Source organism: Lynx rufus, unplaced genomic scaffold (genome assembly GCF_022079265.1).
Source record: "Lynx rufus isolate CCGP_SWC_20201006 ecotype Redwood Valley unplaced genomic scaffold, mLynRuf1.p SCAF_8, whole genome shotgun sequence".
Taxonomy (NCBI): domain Eukaryota; kingdom Metazoa; phylum Chordata; class Mammalia; order Carnivora; family Felidae; genus Lynx; species Lynx rufus.
This window is the reverse complement of record NW_025814896.1, coordinates 114,073,703-114,093,638: the sequence shown is the minus strand read 5'-3', so window position 1 is coordinate 114,093,638 and position 19,936 is coordinate 114,073,703. Positions and strand designations below refer to the sequence as shown.

The 19,936-nt window shown below is 42.6% G+C and overlaps 1 protein-coding gene across 4 annotated transcripts in view; it reads left to right on the top strand.

The window, feature by feature from the left end:
* The window catches only part of LTBP1 (latent transforming growth factor beta binding protein 1), a 406,918-nt gene that overhangs the window by 33,802 nt on the left and 353,180 nt on the right, over positions 1 to 19,936 (top strand). For all 4 annotated transcript variants that reach the window (XM_047068909.1, XM_047068908.1, XM_047068911.1 and 1 more), the window contains one exon: positions 12,346 to 12,643. In XM_047068909.1, the coding sequence (XP_046924865.1) occupies positions 12,346 to 12,643 (298 nt within the window). The remainder of the gene's footprint in view (positions 1 to 12,345; positions 12,644 to 19,936) is intronic.

Below are 19,936 nucleotides of genomic sequence, written 5' to 3'. Positions count from 1 at the left end.
TGAGCTGTCAGCACAGGGCCCGACGAGGGGCTTGAACTCATGGACCGTGAAATCATGACCTGAGCCGAAGTCGGCTGCTTAACCAACTGAGCCACCCAGGCGCCCCTCAGGATGTATTTCAAGGCAGGGCTAACAGGACTTGAGATGGATCTGGATGTGTGGTATGAGAGAAAGAGAAGACTCACGTATGACAATTGCATGTTAGGGGTTGAAATACTACCCTGCCCCAATTCCTTTGTTGAAGTGCTAACCCCCCAGTTTCTCAGAATGTGACCTTCTTTGAGAAAATTGTCATTGGAGGTCATACTGGAGTGGAGGGGGGTGGCTAATCCAGTGGAACTGGTGTCCTTAGGAAACACACAGACAGACATAGAGGGGAGGCATGAGGACCCAGAGAGGGATAGCAGCTTCTACAAGCCAGGGAACGCCTGACACCACCAGGAGCTAGGGGAATGAAATGGGACAGATTCTCTCACATCACTCAAGAAACCAACCCCTCCACTACCTTGATTTCAGACTGCCTGTCTCCAGAACTGTGAACAACTCTGTTGTTCAAGGCATCCAATTTGTGGTAGTTTGTGAGGGCAGCCCCAGCAAACTAATACACGCGGTGAGCCACTTGGCAAATGGCGCTGCCTTCTAAGGAGATGAATGCTAAGGAAGATCCTGATGTGGAGTTTGGGGTGGGGGGAGGGGAATCGAGCTATGCTAAATTTCAGAAGTCTGTTTGATCTCCATGTGGAGCTATTCTTGAGGCAGTTGAACATGGAAATCTGGAGTTCATGTAGGAGGACGAAGCCTAGGTCTAACTTTGGGCACAGTCTCCGTGGAAATCAAAGCCTTAGGACTGGATGAGATCACCAGGAGAAGGGTCCAAGGACCAAGCAAGCCTTGGAAACTTTCAACAGAGGTCAAGAAAGGAAGGAAGAGCCAAAGGGAGACATAGAGGGGCTGGCGGCATGTGACATCTTAGCTAAGGAAGACGGTGATGAGGAAGAAGAGACTGATCACCTATAGCCACTGCTGTTCTTGGCCAAGAAAAGGAGAAGGCCCCTAGCTTGGTAGCCCAGAGGTCACAGGTGACTCTGACAGGATCCAATTCAGTGGACAGATAGAGGGGCAAAGCTGATTGGAGCGAGTTCTAGGGCGATGAGGAGCTTTTTATTTATTTTTCATTTGGCCTAGCATCATTAGCATTATTCCATATCATTAAAAAGGTCTTGGAAACCTTGTTTTTAATGACTTACCACATTCCGTGACTTTTATCCATTTGTTGTTTTATGGGTAGGATGTTTCTGTTTTTTGCTACTGTATTGCTTGTAATCCTGCCGTGGATCTGTTTGGGTATCGCATTTCTTAGGTTAGGAATGATAAAACTGGGGCGCCTGGGTGGCTCAGTCGGTTGAGGGTCTGACTTCAGCTCAGGTCATGATCTCACAGCTTGTGAGTTCGAGCCCCGCGTCGGGCTCTGTGCTGACAGCTCAGAGCCTGGAGCCTGTTTCAGATTCTGTGTCTTCCTCTCTCTGTCCCAACCCACTCGCATTCTGTCTCTGTCTCTCTCAAAAGTAAATAAACATTAAAAAAAAAAAAGGAATGATAAAACAGACATGAGTGTTTCTAAGTCTTAATCCTAAACCATGGTGGACTGTGGTAAAGAAAGTCTGTACCCGCGGACAGTCTTGCTGGCAGTGTAGGAGCTAGCCTGTCTCACTGCACACCTCTCTTCTGCCTCTTACTGAATTGATGAGAACCTCTAGAGCAGCATCAAGTTACACTGGTGACGATGGGCCTCGGTGTTGTGTTCCTCATCTACAGGATAAGGTCTCTGCTGGTCCCATTCAATTGTACTGATTGGCATACTGGACACATACATTTAAGAATATGTTGTAATTCCTTCCTCACCCCGCTGAACTTATCTCTGATGAAAAGCCCTTCCTGAGTTAGTAGAGTCCATTTGCATTTTGCTTTTTTAAAATGTTTGTTTTGAGAGAGTGTGCACAAGCCCGCATACAAGCGGGGGAGGGGCATAAAAAGAGGGGGACAGAGAATCCCAAGCAGGCTCCATGCTGTCCGTGCAGAGCATGACTCAGGGTTGCGTCTCACAATTATGAGATCTTGACCTGAGTTGAAGTCGAGTTGTACGCTCAACCGATTGAGCCACCCAGGCATCCTGCATTTTGCTTCTTAATGGCTTTGTGGCCAGGTTTCATTGCTAACATTTGGGCCCACCCTCCAGGTCCAGGCCTCTGTGTTACTTATTTCTCTCAGCTTTCAGGTCTGATCCTAACTTGATGATCTCAGGGAAGTCTTTCCTAATAACCTAAATCCCATATGGGCTGCCCCCCACTGTGCACCATGCTCTTTCCACAATGCTTATAATAATAATCACTGTTCCTGTCAGTCTTCTGTCTGGGCAATGAGTCTCATGGGGCACAGATGGCATTTTCTTGTGTGCAGTCCTAGTCACAGGGCATATGACAGTGCCTGGTGCAAAATAATGCAGAAATTGTTACTCGGTATTTGTTTCAGTGAAAGACCAAAGTGCAGGTCAAACTTGGCAACGGGCCCAAGGGCACACAGCAAGGGCGTGGGGTTGGGGTGGTCCGGACTCCGATCAGTGTGACTCCAGAGCCGAGCTTCATCTGCTTTCCATCAGTAGGTGAGCTTGGGCAGGCGGATTTCATTGGTCCTCAAGGAAACAAACCATTCTAAGAATTCTTTGTATCCTTTGTAGTCCCTTGGATATGATAAATCAAAATATTTGTCATTTACCCATTGAGGACCCCTCATTTCTCATGCCTTCTATGCCTTTGTTCTATCACATAACGGTCCCATGACTTTTTTTTTTTTAATGTCTTTCCTACTGGACTCTGATCTCCTTGAGAGCAGGAGGTTTGTTTCCTCCATCTTTTTATTCAGTTTTTAGCATAATATTAGCATAGAAGGGGGGAGGTCTTACTGTGTGAATGAGTGAAAAAGATAATATGATAGGATTAAAACACATTATAGATTTATTATTTAGAAATAGATGGTCTTCCAGTGAACCTAAAGGTGTCAATTATAATCGTACTCTGTATGTGCATAATAGTTTCGTCTGTAAAACCAAAGATTTGTCACAAACTTGTATTTATCATACATACGTGCTAGCATTAGTGCACAAAAGAAAATTATACCATTAGAGAAGGTGATTGATAACTAACAAAAGCCTGTTTTAATTCACATGAAAAGTATTAACATTTAAAAAAGCTTAGTGTCACATTACAATTCTAATTTTGAATGGTTGTAATACTGTACTTGACTCAACCTGGATGCTTCTTTTGAATTTTTCGTTAGCATACATAACACAGCTGTGGACAGCTGACATATGTATGTGCATAGTGATTTCCTTCTTTGACTACTGTTAGAATAAATTTCTAGAAATGAGGCTACTGAAATATTTGGAACACGGTGTTAAACTGCTTTTTAAAAGGCTTGTGCCATTTTACTACCACCTTTGTGGTACTTTGTATTAATACTTTTATGTGACTTCTAGCCAAATATTGTATCTCCTTGTTTTAGTTGGCATTTATTTTTTTTTTTTAAGTTCATTTATTTACGTTTGAGAGAGGCAGAGAGAGGCAGAGAGGGAGAGAGAGAATCCCAAGCAGGCTCCATGTTGTCAGCGCAGAGCCTGATGCGGGACTCGAACTCCCTGAACAGTGACCTGAGCCAAAATCAGAGCCGGATGCTTGACCGACTGAGCCACCAGAGGACCCCTAGTTTGCATTTCTTCTGATGACTTGATTAATTTGGATATTACCCCACAAGTTTTTTTTACTAATTGCATTTTCTTCTGTTCTATTGTCTATTTTTGTCCTTTTTTTTTTTCTTCTTCAGTTTTTGGCTTTAACTTGTTAAAGACTTTTATTCTTTCTATATAATAGCATTTTCTGAAAATATTTTTCTGGTTTTTCTCTTCCTTTTGCTATTTTTAATTAAATGTTTATATAGTCTAAACTGTAGATCTTTAACTTTGTTTTCTTTTCTTTTCTCACGGACTTAAAAAAAAAAAGTTAAGAAATGTTAATAAAACGACAGTAATAAGACCAGAAACAGAACCCAGAAAAACTGCTGGTGGTTTTTCATTACATGACTTACGACTTAATTATGTTCTATTCCATGAGTGATTTCACAGTTATTGATGGCATTGGGAGGAGTGTGTTTGGCCTCAGTTGACGACCTATTTTAAATTAAATCACATAGTAACAAGCTACTCCTGCTGAGCTCAGGCTTCCAGAACCTCAACCTTGCAGAACACAGCTCCTGGGGAATTAGGCAGATGGCAGCTCCGTACTTGACACAAAGGCATTAAACTCCTGAAAAAAGCCAGGAAATTCCACACACAACCTTTGTGACTTGCATTCCATATAATTGGTGCAGACTGTCTGCACAACCATCTGACTATCTGCTTGGTTAAGTTGTCACTTGGGATCGGGGGTAGATTACAAAAGCAAACCGGGTAGGAGAGAGTGGGGAGAAAGCCTATGCTACTTGATAGCCTGACTTCGAGAGAGAACATGAACACACACACACACACACACACACACACACACACACACCCACCCCTAAAGTATTTCACGTGGCTTTTCCTAACGATCAAACCCCCTAAGGGTTACTCTACGTGTTGGTGCTTGGTTCACCTGTGTACAAAATTCGGTGATGTGGAATTCTTCATTATTGCATAAGGCTGGATAGAAAAGGCATGGGGATGCTATGCTAATATTTTTTGCTCATGAGGGATTTTGGAGGAAGCTGACCCGGAGACATTTGTGAGGCAAGCCCAGCATTTATTTGGGTTTGGTACAAGGAGCAGACAGAGTTAGACCAAGATGTGTGACCTCATGCTATGTTTCTTGTGATCTGATATCACTTAGTGTTATTGAATAACTTCAAAGGGCAGCTGGGAATTACTGTGAAGACACACACAGCAAAGCCATTTCTCACCTGCTGTCTCTGATCACAGAAGACACAGTTAGACTCACATTTCTCCGCGGGACACATGTGGTAGACATGCTACAACTTGTTTGGAGAGAAAAGCAAGGGGCAGAGATAGTCACACTGTTGGCCCTGTGTGGGCTGGGATGGGTTTTAAATATAACTAAGAGTTACTTTTTTAGAATTAAAAGCAATAGAGGCTGAGCTTCAGGGCATGGGTTACTTCCTAAAAATACAATCACCAAACTTTTAAAGAACTTAAGGATCAGCTTGTCAACTGGAGTTGGATTCAAATATGGAAGAAATCAGAGAGTATTTGTTTGGGGTGAAATCTGAGAATTTGTTTCAAATGATGAAAGGGGTTTTTCAGAAGACCAACCTGGCAGCCAGGACAGAGTAGGATTTCTCTGTGTATCCTACTCACCCACGTCTTGACGTCGGCTTTCTGCAAGCTCAGGATTTGTGGATTGAGTTCATCCTGGTCATGGTGGTGCTTTCTGACGCTGACCTGCCTCATACCTGTTAGAACCACCTGTTGGCACCACAGTGATTAAGGAACATGTTTTAGCTGCCTTCAATTCTCAATTGCCTTTGTGGGATTGCTTTTAAAAATTAGTTCGATTTTGAAAAAATAGAAAAATACACAGAAAAGTACAAAGGGTAGAGTAGTAACTCCCTATGTAGGTACTGTGCACAGCTGAGCTAAGTAGCCTTGTTGTCTGTCTCCTGCCCATCTGTCTTCTAAGGAAAAAAAAAAGGGCCAGTAAAGTGATTTATTTTCTTCTCTTACAGTGTTCTACTTCTTTCCAAGAGGTGATCACTGTCATGAATTTCGTGTGAATGTGGTACATAATTTTTTATGCTTTTGTTGATTTCATAGGTCTATTAAAAATGACTGGCATTGTTTTATATGTTTAAAAGATTACACGGACAGTTATTACAATCATACAAAAAATAGTATTCCAAAGTATCATCATGTAATTTACTTTCTTCAGTGAATGTTATTTTCATGATCCCTCCATGGAGCTAGATGCAGATGTGGGTCATGATTTTAACTGCTGTGTAATATTTCATTGTATGAATATAATACAGTTTATCGATATCAGTATTTTCCTACTGTTACTGGTGTGCCATGAACATACCTGTATGTGTCTCCTTGAGCACATGACAGCAGAGAAGTAAAATCGCTGGGTATTAGGGTTTTCACATTAGAACCTTACTAACTATTGCCGAATTGCTTTTTACAGAGGTGAGTATAAAATATATCCTGTGAGCAGTACATAGTAGTATTTAATTGAGTTCCCATTTCCCTAAATCTTTGCTAACACTTGCACCTCCAGCACAGAGCCTAACCCCAGGCTCGAACTCACAAGATGTGAGATTATGACCTAAGCCGAAATCAAGAGTCAGACATTTAACCACCTGAGCCACCCAGGCACCTGGAGGGATCTAATTTTAATTCTTTTAGTTGAATGCCTATTTTCCAACACCACTAAGTAGTCCATTGTTTCTCTACCCGTTTATTATATCTCCTCCATCACCTTGCACAACTCCATATTTTAGTCTGTTTGTAAGTTTTCTGTTACATTGTATTGACCTGTTTCTCTGTCTGTAAACTAGTGCCACATTATCACTTAAAATAATTCGTACAGTCTTTTCAATCATTTATGTAGACACTTAAATTGAAAATAACAATAGATTTGTTTCTTCCTTCCAGTTCTTAGACCTTTTATTTCTTTTTCTTGTTTTGTCCTATTAGCAGCACACTACAATACCACATCAATTATTAGAGGCTATTATAGACATTTAGACTTGTTTCTGACTTTGATAGGAATACTTCTACAGTTTCCTCGTAGTATTTGCTGTATGTTTTGGTATGCTGTTTGTTGTGGGATTTGCTGTAGGTCCTATTTACCAGAACAAGGAAATCCCCTTGTATTTCTAGTTGGCTAAAGTTTTGTTTGTTACTAGGAGTAAGTGATGAATTTTATTGGAAGTTGTTTTGCATTCATTGAGATAAATTCTCATTTAATGTTCTAACATGGGAAATTCCATAGACAGATTTGTTGACATTAAAGCCATCCTTATATTTTTGGAATTAGTTCTGCTTGCTTTTCTGTTTCTGAAATAATATTTTACTTAGGTATTTTGTACCTGTATCCTTAACTGATTTGTGTGTTAGCTTTCTTTTCATGTACTCTTCTTGCCTGATTTTGATATCCAGGTTTGCTATTCTCTTTAAAGGGCTTTGATTCTGGGGGCACCTGGGTGGCTCAGTTGGTTAAGCATCTGACATACTGGGTTCTGCACAGATGGTGTGGAGCCTGCTTGGGATTTTCTCTCTGCCTCTTCCTCTCTCTCTCAAAATTAATAAACTTTAATAAACAAAAGGGGTTTAATTCTGGGGACTGTACTGAATGTCTTGACTTTGGCAGGTCAGGATTGGGAATTTGCACCTTACAGGTCCTGGGGAGTTTGGCCTCATGGTGTTCTGCCCTGTTCAGCTTAGTATCAGGTGAATGCTCAGGGAACAGTCTGCAGTTCTCTGAGCTATCTCTGTGTGCAGGCACCTTGCAGAAGCTCTTTTTTTTGTTTCCGCTGCATCTGAGCCTCTTAGGCTAATCTCCTTAACATGCTTTTGCCCTGGAAGTTTAGTAACTTGTCACAGTTTCTACCAGTGCATTGTGATTTTTCTTTTCTTTTTCTTTCTTTTTTTTCTTGATGTTTATTTATTTTTGAGAGAGATACAGAGCATGAGTCGGGGAGGGCCAGAGAGAGAGGGAGATACAGAATCTGAAGCAGGCTCCAGGCTCTGAGTTGTGAGAGCAGAGCCCAGTGTGGGGTTTGAACTCAAGGACCACAAAATCGTGACCTGCGTCGAACGAAGTCATATGTTTAACCTACTGAGCCACCCAGGCGCCCTGTGATGTTCTCTTTTGTTCATCCTTGACCAGCTTGATTCAGAGTGTCCTATCCCTTCAAACTTCTTCTAGAATACATCAGATCTGGGCTTCTGAGATGGTTTCTTTAACTGCAGATTGTTTAATGCCACTACAGATCTTCTACATTAGCAGAGTATATTTTAATATTAATTTGTGTTTAAAAACATCTTTGGAGGATTGGAGATTTGATTGAAGATGCAACTTGCAAATGGAGTCTGGAGGTGTAGACGTCATCATGGAATGGATTAGGAGCCCACTGATTGTATTCCCTTTTCAGATGTCGTCAACTCCCAGCATCCTTTGGAAAGGTGTGGCTCTGCTTTCACACCAGTTAGTGGACCAAGATGAGGTTAAAGCTCCCATCCTAGGGTACTGGAAGTTCTGCGTAAGCCAATTAATGGACCTGAGTTTATAATCTCATTCGGGACATAAGAGAACTTGTTGAGATCATTAATGACATGTGGCAGAGTATAGGGATTGTGATGTGAAAGATAAAAGGGGACAGGAGTTCAGGTGTCCAACAGATCACGGTGGGGCCGGTGGGCATTTGAGAAGGACTTCATGGAGAAGGAGGTGGTTTCACATGAGCACGAGCTTGGGAGACGTGTTTTGGGACAGGGCACCATGTGCAGAGGTGGGGAGTGGTGGGCTTCTATAGGGATGGGCAGGGGGCAGTGAGGGTGGAAGGGGGGCTTGGGCCAGGTGCAGGGGGTCTTTAATGTATCTCACGGGCAGCTAACTTGGGTTGAAAGTTTTTGAACAAAGGAGAAAAAAAATCCAAAGAGCTGCATTTTATGAAACCCAGTCTGTCAGCAAGTCTGGATTAGGATTTTGTTCAAGTTTGGCTGCATGTTGCAATCACCTGGAGAGTTTAAGAAAAACAACATCAACAACAAAGACAAAAGCAAACTAAACTGATGTCTGATCCCCTCCCCCAGAGATTCTGATTCAGAGGCTGGTGTCATCCCTGGGTTTTGAGAGTTTTAAAAGCTCCCCAAGTGATTCTAATGTGTGGCAAAGCCTGAGAACCACTGCCCACCCCACTGATAATATCTTGATGTAGTGTTTACTTATTGTGTTGAACTACTTGTGGCTGGGCAAATGCAGAATCGACTGGTGGAAAAAGTGGTTTTAAAATACTTCTGTAACATTTATTTATAATTTTCCACATAGTTCATTGCTTCGGTTAGAATAACAGTTTTCTCATAAGTGCCTACAAATTTTTGCATTGGCCATGAAGTAGATGATGACAATATATAAACTTTTGGAAGGGACCCATAATAATCTTGAGAATTTGGTCACATGGGAGGTTTTTTTTTTATGCATTAAAAATAAAAGGGCAGCAACATAAAACAAGCACATTTATCACAGCAAGAATTCAATAAAATAAATGCAATTGTAGGAGTGAAAACACCAAATTTGCAGTTATAAAAATGTAAATCCTAATTTGTGGAATTGTTGAATCACGATGTTGTACACCTGAAACTAACATAGCACTGTATGTTAATTATACTGGACTTGGAAAAAATGAGTGTAAGAAAAATCCTAAAACACTTGCTGGTGGAAGAGTGCCCGTTTCCAAACACCGTATGTCCGCGGTTTTCAGAGCTGGGTGTGCATCTGACTCATCTAGAGGGTGGTCAGTTTGCTGGACTCCAGTCTGGGATTTAACAGACCTGGGGCAATGGAAGATTGTGCCCTTCTGAAGCGCTTCTGGCGGCTGCCGCCGCTGGTCCAAGCACCACACTTTAGCAAGTGCCACACGAGAACCACAACGACATGGAGTCCCAATTTCCTAGGAGAAACGGCTTGATAAAATGTGGTTGCAGGACATGAGGTTTGCTTTTCTTTTCATGGCAGGTGAGGGGCTTACCTTGGCATTGAGGGACTCTGTCCCACCCCTCCCTTCCCTGACCCAGGTCCAGCCAGCCCCTCCTGTCTGCATGCTCCAGGAAGCTGCTGTCAGAGCCTGTGGGGGGTTAGGTGGAAGGGAAAATTGTCATTCTCCTTATTCTTTTTGGTTTTTAATTCTTTTTTTTTTTTTAATGGTTATTCATTTTTGAGAGAGCGAGAGAGACGGATAGAGACCACAAGTGGGAAAGAGGCAGAAAAGGAGGGAGACACAGAATCCGAAGCAGGCTCCAGGCTGTCAGCACAGAGCTCCACCAGGGCTCGAACTCAGGAACCGTGAGATCATGACCTGAGCCAAAGTCGTATGCTTAACTGACTGAGCTACCCAGGTGCCCCCGTGTTATTGTTATCTCAGCATTTACTGCAGAAGGGTGGTATCATATGTAGTCACACTACTATATACATGTTCTTTCTCTTATGGTAGAAAGTTTTTAATAAGTTTAAGGTCTTTATATTATTCTTTCCCTGCCTCTCACATGCTACCAAATTTGTAGAGTTAAAAAATCTCTACCCTTTGATGCTTCGAATCCCTCTTTGTCCTCCTAAAGACAGGTTCTGGTTGTATATCCTCAGTGGTATTTTGGAAAATTTCACGATTGGCCCCCATCTGGGTACCAACTTTCATACGCTGCTCTGTGCAGCCTTCCTGGTAGATGAGGGGACATTTGCAGCACACCTTGGGAGGGAGGAGAAGCGGAAATCATTCTCAGATGTTAAAATGAAACATGTTTCTAATTGAAAGCATGAAGAGAATGTATACATGAAAGTGCCTGGGGGGGTGATCTTTGGCAGAGGCTCAGCTCTGAGAGCCCCGTCCTGTCCTCCCTCGTGGCCACTTCTGTTCTCTCTGGGTGGAGCCCATTTCCATTTCTGTGACATTCCATAAATAACCATGGCCGAGTAGGGACCCAATGATCATTGGTTGGCCCGGAAAATGCTGATAAATTAGAATCCTGAACCCTGGAAGTGCATAGTTTTGGACTTAGAATTCTAGAAGCCTAATTTGGGAAGAGCTCTTGGGGACCGTTTTAGAACAAGCAGTTACTGCCCTCCTGCCCCCAAACATGTATAGGTACAGAGGTTAAGGTTAAATAACAAGCTAAGGTCACCTAGGGAGCTGGTTGCATTTTTCTTTGCTTTTTAAGAATCCCTTCCCACTTTTGGAAAATTTGTCAGCCTATTCTGACACTTGGCAGTCATTTCTTATCATTATTTTCTATAACTAATGGGAATCATATTGTAGGAAGATGGGAAAGCTGCTTCTCTCTTTTATAGAAAATCAGGAGGTTAAAGGGCTTTTAGGTCTTGGTCATTTGGCTCATCCATAGTTAAGCTTCCTCTTGTTCATATCCCTCATCTATTTTGTAAATGTTTATGGACTGAATCTGGCATTTCATTTTATGGGCGTTGTAGTAGTATGATCTGCTTGAGGACCAAGGGTTTAATTTAAGTCAAAAGTGGACTGATAACAAAATCAGTTGGTGTAAATGAGTGCATTTGGACACATAAACTGAAGGAATCCTGTCCATCAGCCTATATAACATTAACCTAATGAAATTTAAGTCGGTAACATCTCAACTTCTCTGGGACCTTGCCTGTGATGAAACCCACTTACCCATGACCCGTAGCCCCGCTAACTTTGAAACTCTGGCCACAAGTCTTGTGATTCCGAGTACGTGCATCCTACCAAATAGGAGATAAAGGGCTTGCTTCTTGGTTGCCTTTCATTGTAAGATTAGGAATGGTGTACAGGGCACTGGCTTTTTGAAAACAGAAGTATAAAAGTGTATCTTGGATGACTCTCAACCTCTGTATCCTTCTGTCATGTAAAAACAAAAAAGTGAGTTAGTCTGCATTTCTGAGTCAGTCACTCCAGGCTCCGATAGCTTATGCAAGATGAAATTTATAGCACTTTTTTGGGGTTGGGGATTGGACTTGGGCTTATCACATCTTATTTGGGTACCTGAAATTTAAACTTAAGCCACTGAGCACAATTTAAAAAGAAAGGCAAAGCATTGTCTTAAGTTTTCCATTGCTGATGCATTTCTGATGCATTTCTGAGAGGCAACTCTAATGAAGTGGTTAAGAATGATGACGTTGAAAAACACACACACAAAAGCAAAAACAAAAGAAAGATGATGTTGGAGCCAGTTCACTTGGATTCAAGTCCCAGCTCTTCTATTTACTCATAGTTGTGTGACCTTTGGCAAATTACATAACCCTTGTGTCTATTTCCTCATCAGTAAAACAGGCAAAATAAAACCTCTCCTTACTGTGGTTGCTGGGGAGGGGGGTGGCATTCAATTTGTCGATACGTATTAGAACCGCCTGGCACCTGGGAAGCCATTAATAAATATTAGCTATCATCATCATCATTGTTGTCCTTGTCATCATGTCTTTGAATAAGGTTTTATTTTATCGGAGAGCGTTCTGGTGCTGATGTTAAAAGCCCTTGGAAGGACTTGTTAAGTCTCCAATGCTTTTCTTCAGAGTTGTGTCTTCTGTTGTCTCCCTGCAGCAAGCTGTGTTCCACCATGCCAGAATGGAGGGATGTGTCTCCGGCCTCAACTCTGTGTGTGTAAACCGGGGACCAAGGGCAAAGCCTGTGAAACAGCAGCTGCCCAGGACACCTCATCCCCAGGCTTTGGAGGGCAGAGTCTTGCGGCTGCTTCCTCCTGGGTCCCTCCTGAGCAAGCAGCAAAGCACACTTCGTCTAAGAAGGCAGACACTCTTCCAAGAGTCAGTCCTGTGGCCCAGATGACCTTGACCCTCAAGCCGAAGCCTTCCGTAGGACTGTCCCAGCAGATTCATTCTCAGTGAGTGTTTTCAACTTGCCTCTACTCAGGAGCATCTTAATTGCTGTCCTGGGTGATTGCTTTCAATCACTCTGCCTTTCCTGCACAATTGGTAGAAATCACTTGGGTAATAATGTCTCTTCTTTCTTTAAGGTTTTACATGTCATGCTTCTCCATCACATCTTTTGAACATATTTGGTATGTGTGTTTAGCCTCTGCAGGCAAGATTGACTGTCAGCATGAACCAAAGCAGTAGTGAGGATTAGAGGGATCAAGGTTGGACTGGAAGAATAAAGAGAGTTGTTTCTGGTGCAGTTGTGAGTGTTACAACAATTCTTTTGGGGGTGGGGGAAGTGTCTAGAGTTTTGAAATAATAATTGAAGAAAGGAAACAGTGCAATTTGTAAAGATACATGGAAACAGCAGGAACTCAGCTTTGCGTAGAGAAGATATTCCAGATGAGAGCCCTGGGAAAGAGCGTTTCCCAACCTCGGTAGCAGGTTAAGTGTCTCTTCTATTAACACCATGTTTACCTCCCAGTTGCCACGCACGTCCATTTTTGGTGAATGAGCTCGTGTTCTATTTATGGGAACAGGGTTTTTTCTTAGCGTTTGGAAGTAAGTGCCATTCTGAACACAATGAGGACTCCTGGCTAAGACTGCTTACCCCTGGCCTCCTCCGAGGGGCCCGAGAAGGGGCTCCTGGGCTGCACAGGGTCCTTACACACATGGTTTCCTTTTAAATAGCTACTAGACATGGATCACAAGATGCAGAGTGTGCCACAACTCTCGCTTGTCATTTGTCTAGGAATGTAAAATACAGGAAGTTCTCCACTTGGAAATGGGCTTGACCCAGCGGTTCATTTGTAAGTCACTTGCTGGGAATTGTGAATACTTTTCCCCCCTAGAGACAGCTTCCACATGGTGATTAGTATCCAGTCAGCCCACAGAAGTTATTTAATCTGCTAGTGTAGATGAAATTATCCTAATTTATACTTCCCCTTCGAGTAGGCCACCTACTGTCCCTGCTGAGTGGGGTCTGCCTGCTTTTTCCTTTCACTTCTTATCCCCTGCTCCCCCCTCTTCATTCTGCTTTTTCTTTCCTTTCTTGTTGTCTCATTCTTCACTTCTACCTTGGTGAGTAGGTTTGTGGGGTTAGTTTGAAGTCTAACCACTTTGGTGGCATTTCAGTTGGAAAACATGTTCCGGAGCAAGAAGGGATGATGGTTCCAGCCGGTGTTCAATAGTGGCTCACTCTGTGCCCAGGACTGTTTCAGGTGCTTTGCATGTATTATTAATTCACAACTCGCAGTGACCCCGTAAGGTGGGTGCTGTTATTGACCTCATTTTACAGCTATGGAAACTGAGGTTTTTGGCAGAGTGGTTAAGTAATTTGGTCAAGGTCACACAACACAGTTAATAAGTGAGTAATATTAACAAACGTTGGGCTGTAAATAGAGGCGGTCAGGATTCAGCTTCCATGCCCTGAAGGGTGGTAACTTTTTCTGTAAAGGGCCAGGTAATAAGTATTTTCAGCTTTGTGGGACATAGGGTTTCTGTTGCAGCTTCTCGCTTGTGCCGTTGTAGCACAAAAGCAGCCATAGATGATGCATAAATGAATGAGTGTGACTGATCCAGTAAAATTTTATTGACGGACCCTGAAATTTGAATTTCGTATAAATTTCACACGTCACCCATGTGACTTCTTCTTCTTCTTTTGGTTTCTCCCCCAACCATTAAAAAATGTAAAAATATAAAAATTCGTAGCTCGTCGGTTGTACTAAAACAGGCGATGGGCCACGTTTGGCCCTTGAGCTCTGTAGTTTGCTGACCCTTTCTCTAAAATATAGTGGTGCTTTTTTGTGCCAGAACATGAATGTAACTGTGTATCCTTGAAATGACACAAAGCTTTGATTATATCATAGCTAGACATCTCTTTTCCAGCATTGTTCTGGATCTTAAAAACAAAGAGCAATTCTGTGTTGAACTTTGCCTCGGCAATCAAGAGTCAGGTTACTGTGCATTGCAACGATTTTTTTCTAGCGTTATTACTTACATAAACTGTGAAGTAATTTACAAGCGACATCCTTCATCTTGAATATCACCATCTACTGTTAGAATTTGACCCTCTGTGGTGTGTGTGTGTGTGTATGGCTTGTTAGTAAGAACCATATGTCAGAAGTCAGATAAATGATTCAACTTTTTTTTTCTTTTTTTGGTAGCAGCAGTATAATTTAGACAAGAATGTTGTGAGTCAAAGAGGTGGCTAAGGTTTCAGTTCTAACACTGCTTTGGAAAAATAAGTCTGTGGATACATTTGCCTCAGAGGCTTCATCTTCTGAATGAAGATAGTTTTTGCCGTGGCATTGTTACAGGGCATGTGTGTGTGGGTGTGCCTGTGATGTGCTTTTGGGTAAGGAGAAGGGGTGGCCCGAGGTGCTAACAATTCTGACCATTTCTTAAATGATTATTTTATTTTATTTTTTATTGTAGAGAAGGTGAGTGGGGGAGAGGGGCAGAGGGAGAGAGAGAGTCTTAAGCAGGCTTCACGCTCAGCATGGAGTCCAACCTGGGGCTCGTTCTCACAACTGTGAGCTGAAATCAAGAGTCCGATGCTTGATGGACTGAGCCATCCAGGCATCCCGATCTTGATACTTTCTTAATGAATGCTTATAGGTTGCCCTGTTATCTGGAGTATGAAGATGTAAAAGATCCACTTCTGCATTTAAGGAGGTTTTGAGATGATAGATGAGCTGTAACATGTGAGGGACACAAAGGCAGGAGGGGTGCAGTTGGCCCACAGGTGAATTTAGGTAATGATCTATAATCACCTGAAATCCTACTTAATCAAACTGCCAAGGAGCATACATGATAGGACTATTTTGGCTACTTTTAAGAAATGTAATAATTCTTAAGTCATCTTTTTTTAAGATTGACTGCTTTGGGATGTTTCAAGGTTTTGTTTTGTTGTTATCTATCGAAGAAGGAGATTGAGTTTCAAGGTTTTGTTTTGCTTTGTTTTTATCTATTGAAGAAGGAGATTGGTTAAGCCTCCTTAAAGTGCTTGTAGACACAAAGATACCTAAGATATCAAAATGTTTATTTTTTTAAATGTTTTTTATTTATTTTGAGAGAGAGAAAGAACAGGGGAGGAACAGAGAGAGAAGGAGAGAGAGAATCCCAAAGAAGTTCCATACTGTCAGCACAGAGCCCGACGCGGGGCTTGATCTCACAAACTGCGCGATCATGACCTGAGCCAAGACCAAGTGTTGGAGGCTCAGCTGATGGAGCCCCCCAGGTGCTCCTCACACTGTGTATTGAGCGTTACATCTCTTATGTGGTGTATGAAGCCGTCTTGATCTCTTATCCAACAAGGTGTTGTGGAGCACGCTCCATGTCCCGGGCACGCACTGTCTAGGGCCTTAGGCTGGAGCCCTGAACGAATACACAAAATGCCAGCCTCCCTGGAGCTTACAGCCTGCAAAGTGGGAGACAGGTGGAAGTGGCATGATGAGAACACTGTGAGAAGTGCTGTAGGAGAAAGTAAACCTGCGGGAATGGATGGAGAGTGCTGGGTGGGTGCAGGGTGGGAAGGCATGAGATCTCTGGTGGTTTTAATAGGCTGTCGGGGAGGACCCAACTGGGAAGGTCACGTGTAAGCAAAGGCTTGAAGGATGTGAGAGCATGAACCGTGAAAATGAGTGCGTGCCTGGCACGTTTGAAGCAACAGTTAATTTAGGAAGACTGTGCTGTTAAAACTACACATTTTAGGTACGTGAGTAGTAGTTGAATTGGTTTTACCTTTGGCCAGGTTAGTTTTAGACAGCTTGATTTAGAACCAGATACAGAGCTCTTGAGGAAATCAAAGGAAGGAGCAGTTGTTTCCAGATTTTGGAGTGTTGGGGAAGTGGAGGTTCCAGGGATGGCTCTGGAGATGGCGAGCTTGAAAAGATGGTTAAATTTGGACCCAAAGAACTGGATGGGAAGGGCATTTCCAGGAATGGCAATGATGTGACATCAGAAAATATGGCATATTAGTGGGGCGCCTGGGTGGCCCCGTCAGTTAAGCGTCTGACTTTGGCTCAGGTCATGGTCTCATGGTTTGTGAGTTCTAGCCCCGCTTCGGGCTCTGTGCTGAAAGCTCAGAGCCTGGAGCCCGTGTCAGAGTCTCTGTCTCCCTCTCTCTCTGCCCCTCCCACACTTGTGCTCTGTCTCTTTTTAAAAAATAAACACACATTAGAAAATAAACATTAAAAAAAAAAAAGAAAGCGTGGCATATTGGTTACCTACTGCTGTGTAACAGATCACCCAAAACTCAGCAGCCTAAAACAAACATTTATTGTCTGACATTCTCTGCAGGTGGGGAACCTAGGAGGTGCTTAGCTGGGAGATGTGCCTCAGTATCTCTCATGAGGTTGCAGTCAGCAGGGGCCACTCCACTAGGGCTGGAGAACCCACTGCCAAGTTCACTCAAGTCCGTGGCTATTGGCAGGAGGCTTCCCTCCTGGAAAGAGATTACTCATGGATCTCTCTGCAGAACTGCCTGAGAGTTCTCATGACATGGCCGGCTACTGGCTTCTCCTGGAGCCAGTGATCCCACACTGGAGAGAGCAAGAATGCCACAGTGCCTTTGTGGTTGTCAGTCTTAAAGATACACACGTTTACTTCCACCTTATTCTACTCATTAGAAGTGAGTCATTCAGTCAAATGCACTCTTTCAAAGGGAATGAAGTTAAGCTGCGCTGTTTGAAGGTGTGAATATCAAAGAGTTTTTAGACATATTTTAAAAAGACCACATTTAGGATACGATTTGATTGGAACTTAATATAGATGCAGACTAGTGGTAATAAAAGGTTGTAAGGATTGGTTAAAAACCAAGGTAAACACTTAAGATTTCCACAAAACCATTCCAAAAAGAGACAACAAAGCAAGATAGAAAAAAAAAAAAAAGGAATAGAGAGGGAAACTATAGTTTAGAAGAGGCTTAAGGAACTCACTAATCACAATGTTTGGACTGTGTCTATCCTGATTCAAACAAACTGTAAATAAAAGTAAAAGATGATGATGATGTATAGGAGAATCATGAAAATCTAGACATTGGAAATTTAATGATACAAGAAATGATTGTTGATTTGGGGGGGCTGTGGTGAAGGACTTCTAGCTATGTAAGGAGAATGATATTAAAGTATTTGCAGATGAAATTGATGTATGAGCTTTGAAATTATTCAGCGAGTTGAGGTACAGAGGTAATAAGATTGGCTCTGAGGGGATAATTACTAAAGCTGGATGATGGGTACATGGAGGTACAGAACTCTAATTTTTTTTTTTTTTTTTAGTTTATTTATTTTGAGAGAGTGTGAGTACTTGCACAGCGGAGGGGCAGAGAGAGAATCCCAATGCAGGGCTCGATCTCACAAACCATGAGATCATGACCTGAGCTGAAATCAAAAAAGAGTCGGATGCTTAACCAACTGAGCCACCCAGGCACCCCCAGAACTCTATTTTTGATATTTTCTGTAAGGAAGAGTAACTATAAGAACAACAACAACAAACCAAAATAAAATTTCAAGTGGGAGGAATGCTGTGGTGTTTTCCTGCCTTGGAATGAAGATTCATCTGGCTGTAGTATCTGCAGTGGGTTAGACTTAGAGGTAATTAGATGACTCTGTAACAGGTGTAGCAGTGCTGGTAATGTAGAGGAAGGAAGTGAACTCAGGAGTGACTATAAATGAAAAGCCTTGGCACCTCATGGAATGTGGGAGGCAAAGGTAGAGAGAATGAGGTGTGATCCAGACTTGGGACTGTGGGAGAAAGGAGGGGCATGGGGGCCTTTCTGACACAGCTTTATGGATGAATTGCCAGGATTATCCTCTGTATCCCATTAGTGGGTGTCAGTGGCTACCAGCTGGGCACTTGGTCAGGTACTGGTTTGAAAAGACCTGGCTGGGGCATTCTGGCAGTACTCATTGCTGTAGTTGGTAGTTTCATTCATGCTTTTCATGGAAGGTTTATTACGAAGGTGTTCCTTTTTCCAGTTTTGTGGGCCGCATCACAGATTCTCCATGAGCTAACGAGAACACCACGTGATGCCTTATCTTCTTGTATACAGATCTTGGCAGTCACTTCTGATGCTTTGAACTTTTACTTGATAATAATGGAGTCTAGAAGGTCTGTACTAACCCTTCAGGTTACTCTCAAATTGCATCCTGTAGATGTTACTCACATGCAGCTGTACGTGTATTTGTGGAAGAATTGCCAGTGTTAGGTCGCAGATGTATCTCCACTGTCTGTCTTTAGTCCTATATGCAAAAAGGTGTTAATGCTTATAACTCCTAGCTGGGAGACTCCACTAAGGAGCAAAATTCAAAAACGGTTCAGCTTTCCAGAGCTTTTTCACCACCTGTCAGTGTCATCATTCACACATATATTGAAGTTGCCCATAAAAGTTTGTCGTCAGCCCCTAGTGCTGCTCACTGAGACTGTTTTGACTTGTGTGAAAGGTCTGTCTTTATCCTTGTTCGTCATGATGGATGCTATAGGCACTGACCATGGAACCACAAGGTGGAGGTCATGAGAGGCATTCTTGAGCTCTTAATGTCTTTTGGTCACTAGAGAATGTTGGTACAAATGACCACTGCTTTGCCAAATGGGGAGCTGTTATCTGTGTGGTATAAGGAGGAAGCGCTTTTGCCAGAGACACTGGACCCCAGTCAGTCCCTTGTCTTTGAGCTTGAGAAGGAAGTCTGGTTTTACTCAGGATATGGATGTCAAATCTATCTAGGGAGCTCACATGTGTCCTGTCTTTTGTCTTCCCTGGTGATGGCTCTTTTCATCATCTTATGGTGTCCTGATGTTAGAAAGGATGGTGCTTAGTTTCTCTGGAAAAATCAGTTTTGTCCTTTCTCAGACCAGGTGAGGGGACTGCATTTATGTGATGGCACCGACTTATCCCTCTCCTTCATTGTCTTCGTCCCAGGGATGCGGTGAAGAGAAAAGAAGCAAGTGAGCAAATGTTCTTTTAAAAGACAGGAGTAATTCACATGCATTCTATATTTATCAAGTGAGCTCATAGTATGCCAGATATTTTCTAAATATAGGCAAGACTGTTTAGAATCCACATTGGGATGATGGGGGCCATTTTCAAAGTTCTTGAGAACTGAATGCTCTGCATTTACTATGGGTTGGTTGATAGGAAGCAGTGTTGAGTGATGTTTATGCTGTGGAGGAGAGGGTGCTCCCCTGTCCTTTATCTCTGCCCCGCTCTTAGCTTCCGGGCGCTGTGGTTGTGAGTCTTTAAAAAAACCCACAAACTATAT